The sequence below is a fragment of the Quercus lobata genome, chromosome 6, assembly GCF_001633185.2.
Source record: "Quercus lobata isolate SW786 chromosome 6, ValleyOak3.0 Primary Assembly, whole genome shotgun sequence".
In the NCBI taxonomy this organism is placed as follows: domain Eukaryota; kingdom Viridiplantae; phylum Streptophyta; class Magnoliopsida; order Fagales; family Fagaceae; genus Quercus; species Quercus lobata.
The window spans coordinates 29,894,417-29,911,397 of NC_044909.1; the positions used below are offsets into that span (position 1 = coordinate 29,894,417).

Consider the following 16,981-nt stretch of genomic DNA (forward strand, 5'->3'; position numbering starts at 1 on the left):
CATGTATAATCACACAAATGAAATAAGTATTTGTTGAAAAAAAAGTCTTGTGTGTTGTGGGTGAGTATCAAATGTGGAATAGTCCATAGTCTAGAGTGAAGCTTCAATGATCAATTCAATCAAGTCATACACAACTGGTGCAAGGTCAAGAGATTTATCTCAATTATAGAAATAAACATATATGACTTCCCACAAAAATGATTACATAACTTTGAAACTTTTCATTTGGCTTCTTTACAAATCATAAAATTTGATCAATTTTTGAACAATACATCTCATTTTAAGATCGGTGCCTGAAATTTTTGACTTTTCATTTTTGAGAATAAGCCTTTGCCTTTTTGAGCACCATACATTTCAATCCAAGTCGCTTTCCCTTTTTCCTAGTCAAATACTAGACAGCTTTTGCAGCTCATTATCTCTTTCCATTTTGAGATTTACGTTTGTTGAGCTCTTTAAGCAAAAACATAAAAAATGTGGGAAGATATATAGGCACAAGTCTATGCATGTATCAAAATCATTAAGCCTATTGACCAATCTTTCATGATAAGCTTGAAGATCGATTTACAACAGTCATACATAGATTTCAAGATTTTTACCACAAAGATAGATGTGCAAATAAAACAAGCTAAGCTCGTAAATGCACTACGCCATTAGTACGAAGGTACTGGGCCAAACTCACATGTGATATACACAACACAAGCGATCAAACTTTTTAGAGATTTTTCAATTTTTATGGGTTTTTGAATTTTTCAACACACTAAAAAACAGAGCAAGTAAAGTAAGATCAACAAACAAAAACAATGCACATAAAGAAATGCAAGATGCACAAAATGTATGAAGATATGACATTCAACGCATGAAGGGTCCTACAAAGATTGAAAGAATTAGATCAAGGACCAAAAGAGCATAAGCTCAACCATAGGAACCCTGTCTCATCCAAACGGAACAATTTTTTGGAATGAGTGCCTCATGAGAAGTGAGACGAGGGTTGGAAAAATGAGAACCAAAGATGCACATAGATAAGGAGGTAAGAACATCAAAAACTTTCTTCAACAACTTACCATTTTTCCCCAAATCCAGTTTTGCTTTTAAAGCATAACTTCCAAAAAGCTCAAGTTTCGCTTTTCTTTTGATTTTTTTAAGAGCTTGAAACTTAGAGCAATGAGGTCTAAGATGACCAAAGACACCACAATGGTGACAAACAATGTGTTTAGGTCCACTAGGCTTTTTGGGAAGGGATCTAGCAACATGGTTTTGTTCTCTTAACTTTGGACATTGAGGTCTTATATGGCCAATCACACCACAATGGTGGCAAGTTGGAACAAATTTAGATCCATCTAAAACCGTAGGTTGAGACCTAAACGGAGGCTTTGGCTTAAGAGCCTTTCTCTCCACTTTTTGATTTCTTTTGTGTGAAGGAATATACACTGATTTGTCCTTTGAGGTAGAACACACAATAGGCACAAAATCGCGTGCCACGACATGATTGTAACAAATAGTTTCATCATTTTTTGTAATAGGTTCAGTAATCAAATACTTGGCATGCATCTTAAGAGATTCATTTTCACATTTAAGATTATCAACTAGTTTGTTAGACAAGACAAGTTTAGCATCCAAGTCCATATTCAAACATTAAAACTCTTTCAGCTTTTCAAGAGAATTTTCAGCAAGTTTCTTATACTTTTCAACTAGGTTATTGGATTCATTGAGCTTAGCAATCAAATCATCCTTTTCACAGCGAAACTTACTCAAATTCTTATGAAACTCTTTAGCCTCTTTTTTCAAGAGTTTGATGTTAGGAATATCAACAACACCTATAGATTCATGTAACATAGCATCATAGTCATGAGGATTATCACTTATAGAGGCATTTTCACAAACACATGGCATGTTATACTCATCATCAACCAAAACATGCATAGAAGCATACAAAGTATTATCCATGGCAAAACACACAAGGGGTCAAGGATCACACTTAGGTAATGAAACCAAAACAAGTGTACCCATTTTGATACCAATTGAAAGTTCAGATTTGTGTGAAGACACAAGAGGTGTTTAAACCCCCAATTAAAAGATTACGGCTAGATTGCTTTTACTCTAACTTATCTAATTACGGAAACAAGAGTAAATGAAGCGTAATCAACCGATACTACTCTAGAGCATAAACATGAACAACAAACAATAAAAGTAAAGTACAAGAGTAAGGGAAAAGAGATGCAAACACAAGATAACATGGCGATGTCTTATCAAAGAGGAAACCGAAGAACTCGACGAAAAACTTCTCCGCCGCCCTCCAAGCAGTAACTTGATCCACTAGACAATCAGTTGGGATACACGAATAACAAGAGACCCTTCAAGACTAATTTACCCAATGTACCAAAGCCCTCCAAACTCCTACTCCAACAAGGCTTCTTAGAACCGTGTCTTGTCTAGCTTTCTAGATCCCGCAATACGCCCGATTGCAACCACCAAGCCTTACCGGCTTCTTTTGGCAAATCCCCGAAACTTCACAAGCTCCAAAACACTTTCTACACTCTAAAAAGGTGTGGGTTGTGTTTGAGTACAAATCTCCTCTTAAGGTATAACAATAGGAGAAGGAATGAGAAGAGACTAGAATGATTTCTCACTAAGGATGAGTAGCTCTCTCTCTAAAAGATGGGTGTGTGTGTGTTGTAGAAAACCTATCTAGTGTTTTTTCTCTGAATAGCCTCCTTTACTTTTGTGGGTAATGAGGGTATATATAGTACGGGTGATGGGTAAGAAAGTCACTCTTAAAATACCTCAAGGCAGAATGTTTTGTGACTATCTCGCGGGAAGGCCTTACCCACGAGACACTCACAAAACTGACAGCCTGGCATTACTTTTCAACTTCTAGTTATGTGCTTCTCACGTGGCTCTTTTGCGGGTTAGCTTCTCACGAGCTTGATAGCATGGCACGACTCTTTTGCTTCCAGTCATGTGCTTCTCACGTGACTCTTTCACGAGTTAGCTTCTTGTGAGCTTCTCTCAAAATCTACTTGATCTTCAATTAAGCTTGAGTCTTCATCAACTTAATGCTAAACCCAATACAATAAAATCCCACAAAATACAAGAAACAAAATTAAAGCAATTATAACACTTTTTATCATGGAATAAAGCCAATATAGAACATAGTTGTAAATCACAACTTTACATAAATAAATATGGAATGTATTAAATAAGAGATAATAAATAAAGATCAATCAGAATATTAGTATTAATAAAGGTCTTGCTTTGATCATTGGATCTACTTAAATCCAATGGTTTAAAAAAGGTGTAACTCTTTAGAGTTACACCAAGTATAACTTAAACCCATCTTGTATATATTTTGGTAATTTTAAAGTTTCGGGGGGGGGGGGTATTTTGGTCATTTTTAAGGTTTCAAAGGTATTTCAGTCATTTTTAAAGTTTAGGGGTATTTTGGTAATTTTTAGGTTTCGAGGATATTTTGATCATTTTACAGGTTTAGGGGGGAATTTTGATCATTTTCTAGATTTCAGAGGTATTTTGGTCATTTTTTTGGTTTTGGGGGTATTTTGGTCATTTTTTTTAGTTTTAGGGGGTATTTTGGTCATTTTTTGGTTTCAAGGGGTATTTTGGTCATTTTTAGGTTCTTGTGGTATTTTAGTAATATTTTTAGGTTTAGGAGGTAATTTGATAATTTTAGTTGGTTTTTTTTTTAGCATATTTGGTGATTGTTTAGGTTTCAGAGGTATTTTGATTATTTTTTAGGTTTAGGGTGTATTTTGGACATTTTTAGTGTTTTTTGAGCATATTTGGTGATTTTTTAGGTTTCAAGGGCATTTCAGTCGTTTGATAGGTTTAGGGGGTAATTTGGTAATTTTAGAGGATTTTAGGAGTACTTTGGTGATTTTTAAGTTTTAGGACTATTTTGGTAATTTTGATTATTGGGTAATTGGGTAAGTTGGGATTTACCTATAATAATTGGGTTGGGTTGGGTTTGGGTTAGGAGTAATTAGTTAAATTGATGATAATGGGTAAATAGATTTTATATACCCAACCCAATTATGCCCATCCCAAACCCACCCATTTGACACCCCTAGTTCCAACCATCCTATATACATTTTCCACTTTTTATCCCTTCAGCTAATACTTAAAAAAATAAATAAATTCTTTATCGAATTCAAAACATGTCTAACACATCTAAGAATTCTCACAACTTCATCAAAAACATCTTAATCTTCATAGTACCAACCCTAATAACCAAGCATGCAACATCATTGACCATTATGACCATACCTCTATTACAAGATCTATATGTCAAACTATTTTTTCTTTCAGCACACGGGAGAGTATGCAAAATCCAAATTTGTGATTCTAATAGAACATCACTACTTGATGAGACTAAAAGTAGATTTGCATCAACCCTATTGTCCTCTTATTTCTCTACAACGATACTAACTGATTCTAAGGGCTTCTTTTCATTCCTTTTTCAACTCTTTCCTCTAATACTTTTATTTATCCTTTTGACAATAATAGCACTCTACGTCTTTCTTCAAATGTGATCTAGGTTGAGATCTCTTCCTATTGGATTTCCTTTGTTTTGACATGCTTCTACTACCGTTGTCCAACTTTGTCTTTGAAACATATCCATCAACTTGAGAATCATCACCATCCTTCTTTACCTTCATGCGCGATAGGATTACACCAGCCATCTCATTTTCTAAAGTCTCATTCCCATACACCAATGTAGTCACTAGATGATTAAAGGATGTAGGAGCAATGCCAATAGAAGTATTGCTTTATCTTACTCCTTAAACTTTACACCCTAAAATGTAACAATTGAGTGTTCAACATGTTAAGATGCTCCAATATATCTAAACCGTCGTTCATCTAGAAGCCATGAAGCTCTTATCCATGTAAAATTTGTTTCTTAGATATTCTCATATAAATACATTTTAATTTATTCTAAATATGCTCTATTGTTTATATTTTTTGGATGTTGTGAATGACCTCATCAACTAGGTTTGAGAGGAATTGCACTGGTTGACTTCTCATTCTTCATCCCTTAACTTTTCGGGCTTCCTTAGTCTGTACTTTACCTTGCAATGCTTTATAAACTCCTAATTGGATTAATAGATACTCCTAATTGGATTAATAGATCCTACATCAGCCTTTACCAAATACAAGAATTTTCATTACCACCAAATTTCTCCACCTTCATACTTGGTGCTTGTTATCTTTAGTGTTATTAAGAGATCAAATCCTAACATTGCTATGATATATCACATGCATGTTGTACAATTGAACCTTCAAGATTCAAACTAACAATAGAAAAGACAATAATAAATCAACAAGCATACATACAAAAAACATAAGAATTTAAGTAGTCAAGAATATACCTACATCCATGGATGGCAACAAGGTAAAAGTTTCACTATAAAATTAGTGCATGAGCTTGTAAGTCAAGTATGGAATGAGCCTTGTCTACAAAGCATAGTGACCATGTCTTGCTTCTAGCGAAGCTTCTAACATAGAGAGAGATCACACTAGGGGCACACATGACAATTTCTTATTTTCTAACTAATGGGCCGTATCTAGCAAAACCAACAAAAGAGTGATCAGAATAATCTTTCTAATACTACTGATTTGGGAAGCCCACCAACTTTCAAAAGGCTTATGGTCTTTTGGTGCAATTTAATCCACATGCTGCGTCAACACCTTCTTCTTCTTTTTTTTTTTTTTTAAATTCATATGACCACTATCGAAATCTATTTTTTACCATGCAGACGCGGTGCAATTTCATTGGTTAAACCATATCACCTCATCATATCATCTCATCCTTAACTAATGACTTTTTTAGTTTTTAATTGTTAACGTGTAATAGACTATGGGCTTTAGACCCACCTTATTTACTTGTTTAGCACACATACTTGTACTGCATACTATGCTATATACTGAACACTATGCCTTTACTATATAAAAGCACTCATGTATATTTTATTACGATGAAATACAATAATGCTCATTCAGTATTTCCAACTTGGTATCAGAGTCATTACTCTAACTTTCTTGTGTCTTGCAGTCTTGTCTTTGTTGGTATTTTCCACTGCCTCAACTTCTTCGGTTAGTAAATCTTTTCGCTGCCCTTTCCTAATTGCTCTGTCACCGTCAGAGGTCCTCAAGGATGAATCTCCACCGCCAGAAGCTCGCTTTTCACCACCAAGACTATTGCCTCTTTTGGATCTTTCACATCGGATCTCCAATTAGGACATAAGACATATCATTGTGTAGATCTTCGACTGATCTACTCAATGTTGCTGAAATCATCCTCGTCTAACCATTCATGTGCCTCCATGCATTGGTCAAAGTTTTGATGAAATTTTTCCACACGGCTCACTCGCCATAAGTGTTGTTCCAATCCTGTCACTGCCGCCACCATCGAAATTGTCTTTCTCCGATCTACATCATCAAAAAAGAATCGGTTTCATCGAAAGACCCACGCACCCTCACACGTCGCCTGAAGTTTCTACGTCTTCATCTACATGCCACTATTGCTGCCTGCTGACGTCATTTGTGACGTCATCCTACCATGTCAGCCCTAGTAGATGTCATTTGTGACGTCATACTACCACATCACATTGCCACGTCAACCCCAACTGAGTCATTAACCACGTCACTTGATGTCGTCATCTACACTTGCATCATCCACTAACATAATCCTTTGATGTCATCCTCAGTCGATTATAGACTGTTAGGTTCTAAAATTTTAGAACAATTGACAAACTATAAGTACAAACTTGTCTAGATATAGATCTTAGAGTCTATAGATATTATTAGACAATGCTCGAGATGATTTAAGTCAAGATTCAAGAACAAGTAAGTTGCAGAAAGAAGATTTTAGAATTTGCCTGGTTCGACCGATCGAAAGACAGGCTCGACCGATTGAAATACGGGTCTACAGAATTTTAAGTCAGCCCAAATAGCAGTTCAAGCCCATTAAGGATTAGGGTTTCAGATCTAAGTACGTTTTTGTGAGGTTTTTCAAAGAGAGAAAAGTGTGCCTCCTTTGTATCTAGGGTTTGGTACCCAAAAAGCTCTCTCAAATCTTCTACCAGTGTTATTCCTTGAAGAATCTTAAGATCTGGTGCTGTAGAAGTTGTTGCCTTCTCTAGTTATCAAAGGTGATGATGATCTAAACCTTCAAGGGTGGTCTTGAAGTCACAAACTGGAGAGTTCATGTTGATAAACCTTTGAGTGGGATTTCAAAGTCACAAGTGTGGGTGCTTGTGTTGCAAAGGCCAAAGAAAGAAATAGTCTGTGGATTCGGAACTTGCACGTGGTCATGTCAGTAAGTTCTACATGTGGTTGGAATAGGATGTTAGTAGTCTAAGTCTTATTGTAAAATTAAATTCTTTTTAGTGGATTTACTTTTTTCCATGAGAATAGCTAGGTTAAATCCTCCCTAGGTTTTTTACCGGTTTAGTTTTCCTGGGTGATCATATTATTGTATTCTTTATTTTCTGTTACTTTACATGATATGACTTTATTGTTTTAACCTAGATCTGAATAATTAATGAAAGCCAAAGAAAGAAGTAGTCCGTGGATTCGGAGCTTGCACGTGGTTGTGTCTGTAAGTTCTACATTTGGTAGCAATAGAATGTTAGTGGTCTAAGTCTTATTGTAAACTTCAATTCTTTCTGGTGGATTTACTTTTTACCTTGAGGATAGCTAGGTTAAATCCTCCCTAAGTTTTTTAACAGTTTGGTTTTCTTAGGTGATCATATCATTGTGTTCTTTATTTTCCTCTGCTTCACATGATATGACTTTATTGTTTTAACCTAGATCTGAATAATAAACTTAAGTATTTACTTCGTTAATTGATTAGGTTAAACAATCTAGTTTATAGAGATCTAAAAACCTAACATAGACCATTGACCATTGATTTTCTGTTAACTTTGACCAACTTGGATCGTTGACTTTTTCAGGTTTGACTTTTTGCAGTCTAGGTGCTTCTTACCCAGTTTTTTGCATAGATTTTATTTTTGTAGTCCTTTTTTTTTTTTTTTTTGGTTGCATATTTTGCTTCTAAATGAAGAAAAATGACATGTCTTCTTCTTATTGCAATATTCGTCGTCGACAATCCAACAAACGATTTTGCAATTTTTGCAGATGTGTTGGCCATAGTATTGAGACTTGCTAGCATCGTAGCAAATCAGTTGTATCTATTTTTGCTGCTACTGTTACTAACACTAAGAGTATCCAACCAATGGCTTCCATTTGCAGGAAGTCCAAGTCTTTTAGATCCACTATCACCATTTCCATAGTTGACCAACAAAACAACATCGCTAATACTTTTCATATGATTGGTAATACATCTATTTCTTCTCTCTTAGTTTTATCTGGTATGTCTCATTCCTCTTAGCTTATGGATTCTGCTTGTTGCAATCATATGACACCTCAATCGTCCTTATTTTCTCAACTTGAACCTGTACCACATCCTCTTAATATTCGTACAACAAATGGTTTCACAATGTTTGGTCATAATATAGGTTCTATCTCAACCTCCAACCTCTTGGTTATTGAGGTATTTAATATTCCTAACCTTTCTTACAATTTATTTTCTGTAGGACAATTAGCTGAGTTGGATTATTGCATTACTTTTGATTATTCTAGGTGTATTGTGCAGGATTTGAGGATGGGATAGGAGATTGGGACTGGTCCTAGAGTTGGGTGTATGTTTCCCGTGGATAACCTTCATCTTCCACCTATTGCTCCTGTTTTTGTTGCTGCTGCAGCTATTGTAGTTTATTCTATTCCTTCCCTTGCACTTTCGCATGCTTGACTTGGTCATGCATCTTCCTCTCGGGTACAACACTTGGCTTCTAGAGGTTTGTTAACTTCAAGGCCCAAAGAAAATTTTGATTGTGTTTCATGTCAGTTAGGAAAATAACTAGCTTTGCCTTTCAATACTAGTAAATCAATGTTTACTGATATCTTTGACCTACTTCATTTTGGTGTTTGAAGGCCTTCCTTTGTCTCTAGTATTGGGAGATCTCGATATTTTGTTGTCTTTGTTAATAATTATTCTCGTTATGGTTGGATTTTTCATATGATATATCGTTATGAATTGTTACAAGTATATTGTAACTTTACAAAAATGGTTGAAACTCAATTTTCCTAACGTATCAAAATTTTTCGATTTGATAATGCTCATGAATATACTCAATATGCTTTCAAAGTTATTTTGCATTCCTATGGCACTATTCATCAACTAACTTGTGCAGGTACCTCTCAGCAAAATGGTAGAACCGAATGAAAACTTCGTCATATTCTTAACATTATTCGTGCTCTCCTTCTCTTTGCCAAAATTCCTACTCTTTTTTAGGGCAAAGCCACTCTTCATGTTGTTCATGCTATTAATCGTATTCCCAGTACATTCGTCCAAAATCAAACTCCATAAGAGTGCCTTTTTGGGGTACCTCCAGACTATCACCACCTTCGCTCCTTCAGTTCTGCCTATTTCATTCTTCTTCAGTCGCATGAGAGCATAACAAACTTGAGCCTCGATTTAGACTTTGTTATTTTCTTGGTTATGCGAAACTCAAAAAGGGTATCAGTGTTATGATCTTGTCTCTCATCGTCTTCATATGTCCCGCAATGTTGTCTTTTGGGAACATAGCTCCTTTGTCGAGCTTTCTCACTTCCATGCCTCCCTATCTACCTCCTTTGTCTTAAATATTTTTCCACATGAGCCACATATCTATATATCTATATAAAACCAAAGCCTCTGAAGCTTCCACAATTTTCCATGTCAGCACAATATTTAAATATAATATAAAAATAAATTTAAAAAAAGAAAAAGAAAATGAAAACATAAAAACTGAAGCACGGGAAGCCACTAAGAAGTAATATATAAATCTCTTAAAACCTAAACCTAAACCTAAATGTAAGGGAAAACTAAACCTGAACCTAAACATAAGTGTTATTTAAACCTAAACCTGAACTTAAGGACTAAGGCAACGTAGAAAGCAAATATCAATGTGAGGGAAAAACTCCTTCAATTCGACATGGCCTTTTCTCCATTCATGGAGATGGGGTTGGCCTCTCTTCACAAAGATATTGATTTTTGTGATTATGTGAAAAGGACTTTGGGTGTTCGAATTTCTAAATAAGTTTGAAATTTTTTATATTTTGTTTGTTTTGCTTCTATTTCGTAAACACTACTTGCCAAAATCTGTTTTGTATTTTTCAATGACTTCTTTGGATTGCCTTTTCAATGTTTCTATTGAGTGGACTCATAATCTCAATGATTTTCTATAGATTATGCTATTTTACCATGTTTTCTTTTCTTTTGTAACATGCAGCTTATCCAAATTTGGACAGTTCCACCTTTCCTTGGTGTCTATGATGGTCATGGAGGTTAGCATATGACTTTAATTTATTTTTCCATATTTTCCTCCCATATCATTACAAATTTCTTCCAATTAAAATTGCTTTTCGAATTGAAACTTTTGTCCTTTTTTTGCTGGTGTTGGCATCTTTTTCAGAATTAATACATTCTTTTGAGCGATATTTAGATTTGCTTATGAATCTTAATTCATTTGCTTAGGAATCTAGATTCATGAGGTCTTGGTTGGCTATGTTGAAACACTAAAATTGTTTGGATTCAATAATATAGTTAGGAAAAATTGAGAAAATAAATTCATAAAGTGCCGAATTGTAGGAGGAGTAGTAGCATTCACAAAAGGAACTTGACACTTCAAAAAAAAAAAATTATGGGAACACCAACAATTAATTTAATTCACAAATTTCACTCTTTCGACCTTATTCTTATTTTTTTTTTAGAATAACCTTATACTTATTGAAAGCTAATGTAATATATGATATTTAAAATAATTGTTACATATCAAATATATGCATATTCTTACTAAAATATATGTATAAGCTATTTCTATTAATTAAGGTTTCTTATTCGTATATTCTTATTTGTTTTGGGTAATGGTAAGGAGAGCTGGGTGAGTTTTAAATATGAGAGGTTACCAAACCTCTGTTATTGGTGTGGGAAGTTGACCCATATGGATAGGGAATGTTCTATTTGGACGAAGAGGAAGGGTACTTTGTTAGAAACAGAGCAACAATTTGGCTCGTGGTTGAGAGCCACTACTCCTAACCTTGCAAGGAAAACAGTGGTACGGGTAGCAGGTTTTGAGGAAGAAGGGAATGAGGTTGGTGATCAAAGCATGGTCAAAACTCCAGGGGGCGGGGGGAAGGAATGTGCAAACCGAAAGGGAGAATGACACTGATTCAACTAGTGTTTTCGAAGCTCACAACCAGGATATTCATGTTGAGGGTGGGCAGGGAGTTTTAGTGGATGAAGATGTGAAGGAGGGTGAAGTTCATAGCTCGTGCATGGCTGCTTCTGGTCCGTTAAACCCACAGTTAGTAGCTCGGGTTATGGTGGATAATGAATTCCCTGTTATTGAGGTGGGTATGCAGAGGAGGAATACTGATCAGGATTTTCAAGAGCAATTGGATGGAATTGATGCCGAGTTGTCAAGATTTTAGACTGGGAAGGGAATGGGAGAAGGAAGTGGACCTGAGTCAGAATCTGGTGGGGCTGATCAGTCTTGGGCTTTGGTGGATGATTCGAATATGTCATTTCATATGGGTGTCTCCCAGCAATCAGATAAGACAAAGAGAAGGTCAAGCAGGGGCAGAGTTGGTAGGAAATCAAAATCTATGACTAGGAAGGAAATGACCAAGCCCACGGACACAAATGGGACAGTTTTGAGGAAAAGAATCCATCAGGAATTAAATATAGAGGTGGTAGCAGAAGATGGGTGTAAGAGAAGTAGGAATGCAGATTTTACAGATTTAACGGTGGAGGCTGGTTGCCAGCCCCGCCGAAGCCAATGAATCTCTTAGCTTGGAACTACCGGGGGCTTGGGAACCGCCGTGCAGTTGATGAGCTTGGGGATTTAATCCAAGCAAAAGATCCCGGGATAGTTTTTCTATCGGAAACATGGTCGACACAAGAACAGATGAAGGGAGTTCGAGATAAGTTTAAGTTTGATGGGTTGTTTACTGTTTCTAATGAGAGTAGGGGAGGGGGTTTGGCTATGTTATGGAAGGGGAGTACAAATGTATGGGTTGATAGTTTTTCGAGTTATCATATTGATGTTATTGTTAATGGAGGATCTGAGAATGCATGGAGGCTTACAAGGTTTTATGGTGAGCCTGATACAAGTATTCGAAATGAAGGGTGGAATATGTTAAGGATGCTAAGTTCCAAACCAAGGCTGCCATGGTGTTGTTTTGGTGATTTTAATGAACTACTACAACTACAAGAAAAGAGGGGTGGACCGCCAAGGGCTCATAGTCTTATGCAGAGTTTTAGGGACGTTCTTGACCTTTGTGGATTTGTGGATTTGGGGTTTTCAGGTCCAGAGTTTACATGGCATGGTCGTCATAGAGGGGAGTTGATTTGGGAACGACTAGATCGGGGTGTGGCCAACTATGAGTGGTTGGCAAGGTTTCCTACTGGTAGAATTAAACACTTGCATTGTTTTACTTCTGATCATCATCCAATTCTCCTTTCTTTAGATTCCAATGGTGAAAATCAACGGTGGAAGAGAAAGCCATTCCATTTTGAGGCAATGTGGTTGTCCGACCCAGAGTGCAAGGGGGTTGTTTCAACTGCATGGGCATGTAATCCTGAAGTTACACCAATGGTAGTGGCAACTAAGAAAATTAAGAAATGCAAAAAGATGCTAATGACCTGGAATAGAGACCATTTTGGGAGTGTTTTGCAGAAAATTAAAAAAACCAAGGAGCTGTTATGGGTGGCAGAAGAGGTCTCGGTCAGAACTGGGTGCTTGGAAGAGGTGAATCGTTTGAAGAAGGAGCTGAATGTCTTATATGATAGAGAGGAAAGAATGTGGCAGCAACGGTCTAGGCTTCAATGGTTGTGAAAGTTCAAAAACGTGTATAAACACCTTTGAACGTTTAGACCCCCAAATTACAACTTAACCAATTCAAGCAATATGTCAAACAACTAGTGTGCGGAAACTTAACATAAGCTATAATATGGAATTGGTAAAAACTATCTAAACCGAAACAAAACACAATCTACAACAGATAATAAAAAGGCAAAGATAGAGAGGAAGGAAGATGCAAACACAAAGACAACACGCGATGTGTTATCGAAGAGGAAACCGAAGCCCTCGGCGTAAAACCTCTCCGCCGCCCTACAAGCGGTAAACAATCCACTAGAAAATACAGTAGGGATACATGGACAACAATAGACCCTCCAAGCCTAATCTACCCAGTGTACCTAAGCCCTCCAAGCTTCTTGCTCCAACGAGGTTGCCCCGAACCTTTTTCTTTTCTAGCTTCCCAGATTCCGCTACTAGACCGTAGCATCAACCAATAAAGATTGGTTCCTTCCTAACTGCTTCCCAGAAATCCAAACAGCTCTCTCACAGTAATGATAATGGTGAGAATCAGGTTTGGTATAATGCCTCTCAAGGATTTGACAATGGAGAGGAAGAGAGTTGAGGAATTTGAAGAGACTCTAATGTATAGATTGTGGGTGAATCAATCTTGTTTTTCTTTAGGGTTTCTCTCTCAAAATTCTCTCTGGAAGCTCTCTTACAATCGTGGGTAAAAGGGGTATTTATACTGGAGTGAGAGAGGAATGTGAAATGTCAGGTTTTACAAAACAGGGGTGGCTCGCGGCTTGACCTCGCGGCTTGACTAAGTCGCGAGATCCAGTCGCGAGATAACCGTATGGCCAGTTGTCCTGTTTTGTCCTGTAGTGCTCCAGCTTACATGACTGTTCACCTTCTAGCATGCTTGGCACGTGTGCTGCGTCTGGCGGCTTGCAGCCGCGAGTCACCCACGAGGCCAAGCCACGAGTCTCTGTTTTCTTGCACACTCTTGAGCAATCTTCACTCTAACTCACTCACTACCCTTACATCAAACCCACCTAAATACAGGGTTACTAAATGCTGAATTACAAGCAAATTTGGCACGGAATAAAGCCAATTAGATGGTTGAATAAATTCAATCTTACAATCTCCCCCTTTGGCTATTCCATGACAAAACTCTAAAACAGACTCTAGACTTAACATGTGAGTTGGGAACAGTTGAACAAAACTCACTCACACCTAACTCTAGAAGCTGTGAAGCACTTGAATCATATGAACATAATACTCCTGAAACACAACAATACACCATGATCATTGTAAGCAGAAAATCATAAAATGCATATGAAACAGGCAATATGTGATCAAGCAAAGATGGAGTTAAGAAACAAACCATGGCTTGATCAACCAAGTGAACACCACAAGGTAGTGATCACAGTGCTCATTCACACTTGGAATGAATACAAGGACATACAAGTTAACAAGCCCAAGGCAAGATACTTGTATGCTCAACACTCAACCAATGTATAATACACAAGGTATATGCATCTAGGAACAATCCTACAAGGGCACAAGAGTGACAGTACATAAATAAAAAATGCAAGACATTTAGATTAAAGTACTGATTTCAACATAGCATAAAGGCTACATTAAGCAAGGTACATACCATAAAGCCTACAAACCTATGCATAAAACATTAACCCTAAAAGCTTACAAAAGCACATGGGTACAAAACACAAAATACTGAATATGAACTTAAACAATATAAACTAAAAGTGCTTAAAGTTTCTCCCCTTCAAAGTGATGAGAAGCTATGATGCACTTGGAGCATATATACTTGTAACCTGAAACACTTGCACAAAACACATTAGACTCTCAAGGTAAAGCAAGTAATAAAATGACAAGTATAATGTAATAAGTAAATTGTGATCAAGTAAACATGATATGAAACATGTGAGCAACTTGATCATACACCAAAACAGTCATATAGAAATGACTATAATGATCACATAGCAAAGCAAATGATCATCCGAACATGCATTCAATGGAGCACAATAACATAGGGATATATGCATGTCCAAAACAAAAACATGATGCGATGAGAACCACAAAGCATAACTCAAAGCACCAAAAAGCCAACAAGAAAACAAACAGAACAAAGTTTTCTTATGAACTCAAAGTCTTCTTCCCCTTGGTATATGCATCTCCCCTATGGAATATCTTTCCCCCTACAAATGTGCATGAGAAATAGAATTTCTCCTCCAAAGGATGTGCACAAGAGTCATATAGAAATGACAAAACACTCCGGTATACTCTCTAGAGTATACTATCCCCCTTTTTGTCAGGAATAGACAAAGGGTCAAGAAGAAACGAGGGCAAGAGATGAAGGAACGAACAATGATAATGATGCATGAGGGATGTGAGATGAATGAGAAAATGAAGCTCAAACCTAAGACAAAGTAACATGCTACAAAGCATAAAGTAAACATGACATGCTAGGATGAAGAAATAAGGTAAAGACCAATGCATGACAAGGGTAGCAAAGGTGTGTGCAAGAGGTGGCTAAGTGCAATGCATGACCAATGCATGAAAAATGCACATGTGGGGCAAAGTGTGCTAAATACACAACCAATGAACCAAGCATGTTCCTAATGAGAAAACATGAGAAACCCCAAAGTTTGGTACTCATCGGAGTCCAAACAAGTGAGAAAATGTCTAAGAGGCATTTTATCAAACACCTAACATGCACACTATGAACAATAATGTGAAACAATGCATGAACATCATGAAATTCACCCTTAATACATGTTCTTTCTGCCACAAGGGGCCAACATCCAATGCAAATCAACAAAAGAAACCAATCCCATGAAGAAATTTGACAAAAATTAAGTTTTTACAACCCCTATGATAAAAATCCCAACCAAGAGCACAAAACTCTCCAAAACATAATTTAAGGATCAAAATTAATGAAAAGAGTTTATAAATACCTTAGAAATGTTAATGGAATGAAAAATCATTCAAATTGGTTGGGTTTTGATGTAAAAATATTGAAAGAGGGGTTTTAGAGAGGATGGAAGAGGTTTAAAACAAGTTTCCCACAAAAAGCCCTTTAAAAAACTGTTTTTGGGCGTTTCGCGACTAGGTGATTCACGAGGTTCAGTCGCGAAAATTTCCGCGAGTCGCGAGTTTCAGTCGCGAAAATTTTCGCGAGTCGCGAGTGAGTCGTGAGCAAGCCGCGAGTGAGTCGCCAAAAGCTTCTGGATGAGCTTGCGACTGGGGTTTCGTGACTGGCGAGTCGCCAGCTGAGCCGCGAAAAAACTCTGACACCAGTTTTTCAATACAGAACATGGTTAATCAATGAAAAAACAAAGTAAACACTAAACATGAACACAAAGAGTGATAAAAATCACTTCCAAAAACATATAAAATGATCAAAAATCTTTTTGGATTGAACCATATATGATTGAGCACACACACATCACATTTAAACAAGTACAATCTGACAAATGAATAAGACATTCATTGAACATTAGGCATGTGTGTTGTGTGTGCATATCAAATGTGGAATAATCCTTAGTCTAGAGTGAAACTTCAATGATCAATTCAATCAAGTCATACACAACTAGTACTAAGTCAAGTGGTCTATCTCAATTATAGAAATGAACATATATGACCTCTCACAAGAAAATGATTACATAAAATTGAAGCTTTTCATTTGGCTTCTTACAATTCATATCAATTGATCATTTTGAATCAATACAACTCATTTTGAGCAATACATCTTATTTTTTGAGATTGATGCCTGAAATTTTTGATATTTCAATTTGATGAACAAGCCTTTGGCTTTTGGGCATCACACATTTTCAATACAAGTCGCTTTCCCTTTTTCCTAGTCAAATACTAGTATATGCGACGGCTTTTGCAGCTCATTATCTCTTTTCATTTTGAGATTTACATTTATTGAGCTGTTTAAGCAATAAAAATAAAAGAGTGGGAAGAGACATAAGCACAAGTCTACGTATGTATCAAAACCAACATGACTATTGACCAATCATTCATGACAAGTTTGAAGA

At 36.6% G+C, this 16,981-nt stretch overlaps 1 protein-coding gene across 1 annotated transcript; it reads left to right on the forward strand.

Moving 5' to 3' along the window:
* The first annotated feature begins 11,894 nt into the window (after positions 1-11,894).
* LOC115950094 lies at positions 11,895-12,953 on the forward strand. The gene has a single exon (XM_031067344.1). The coding sequence runs from the start codon at positions 11,895-11,897 to the stop codon at positions 12,951-12,953; it is 1,059 nt and encodes a 352-aa protein (XP_030923204.1).
* The last annotated feature ends 4,028 nt before the right edge of the window (positions 12,954-16,981 follow it).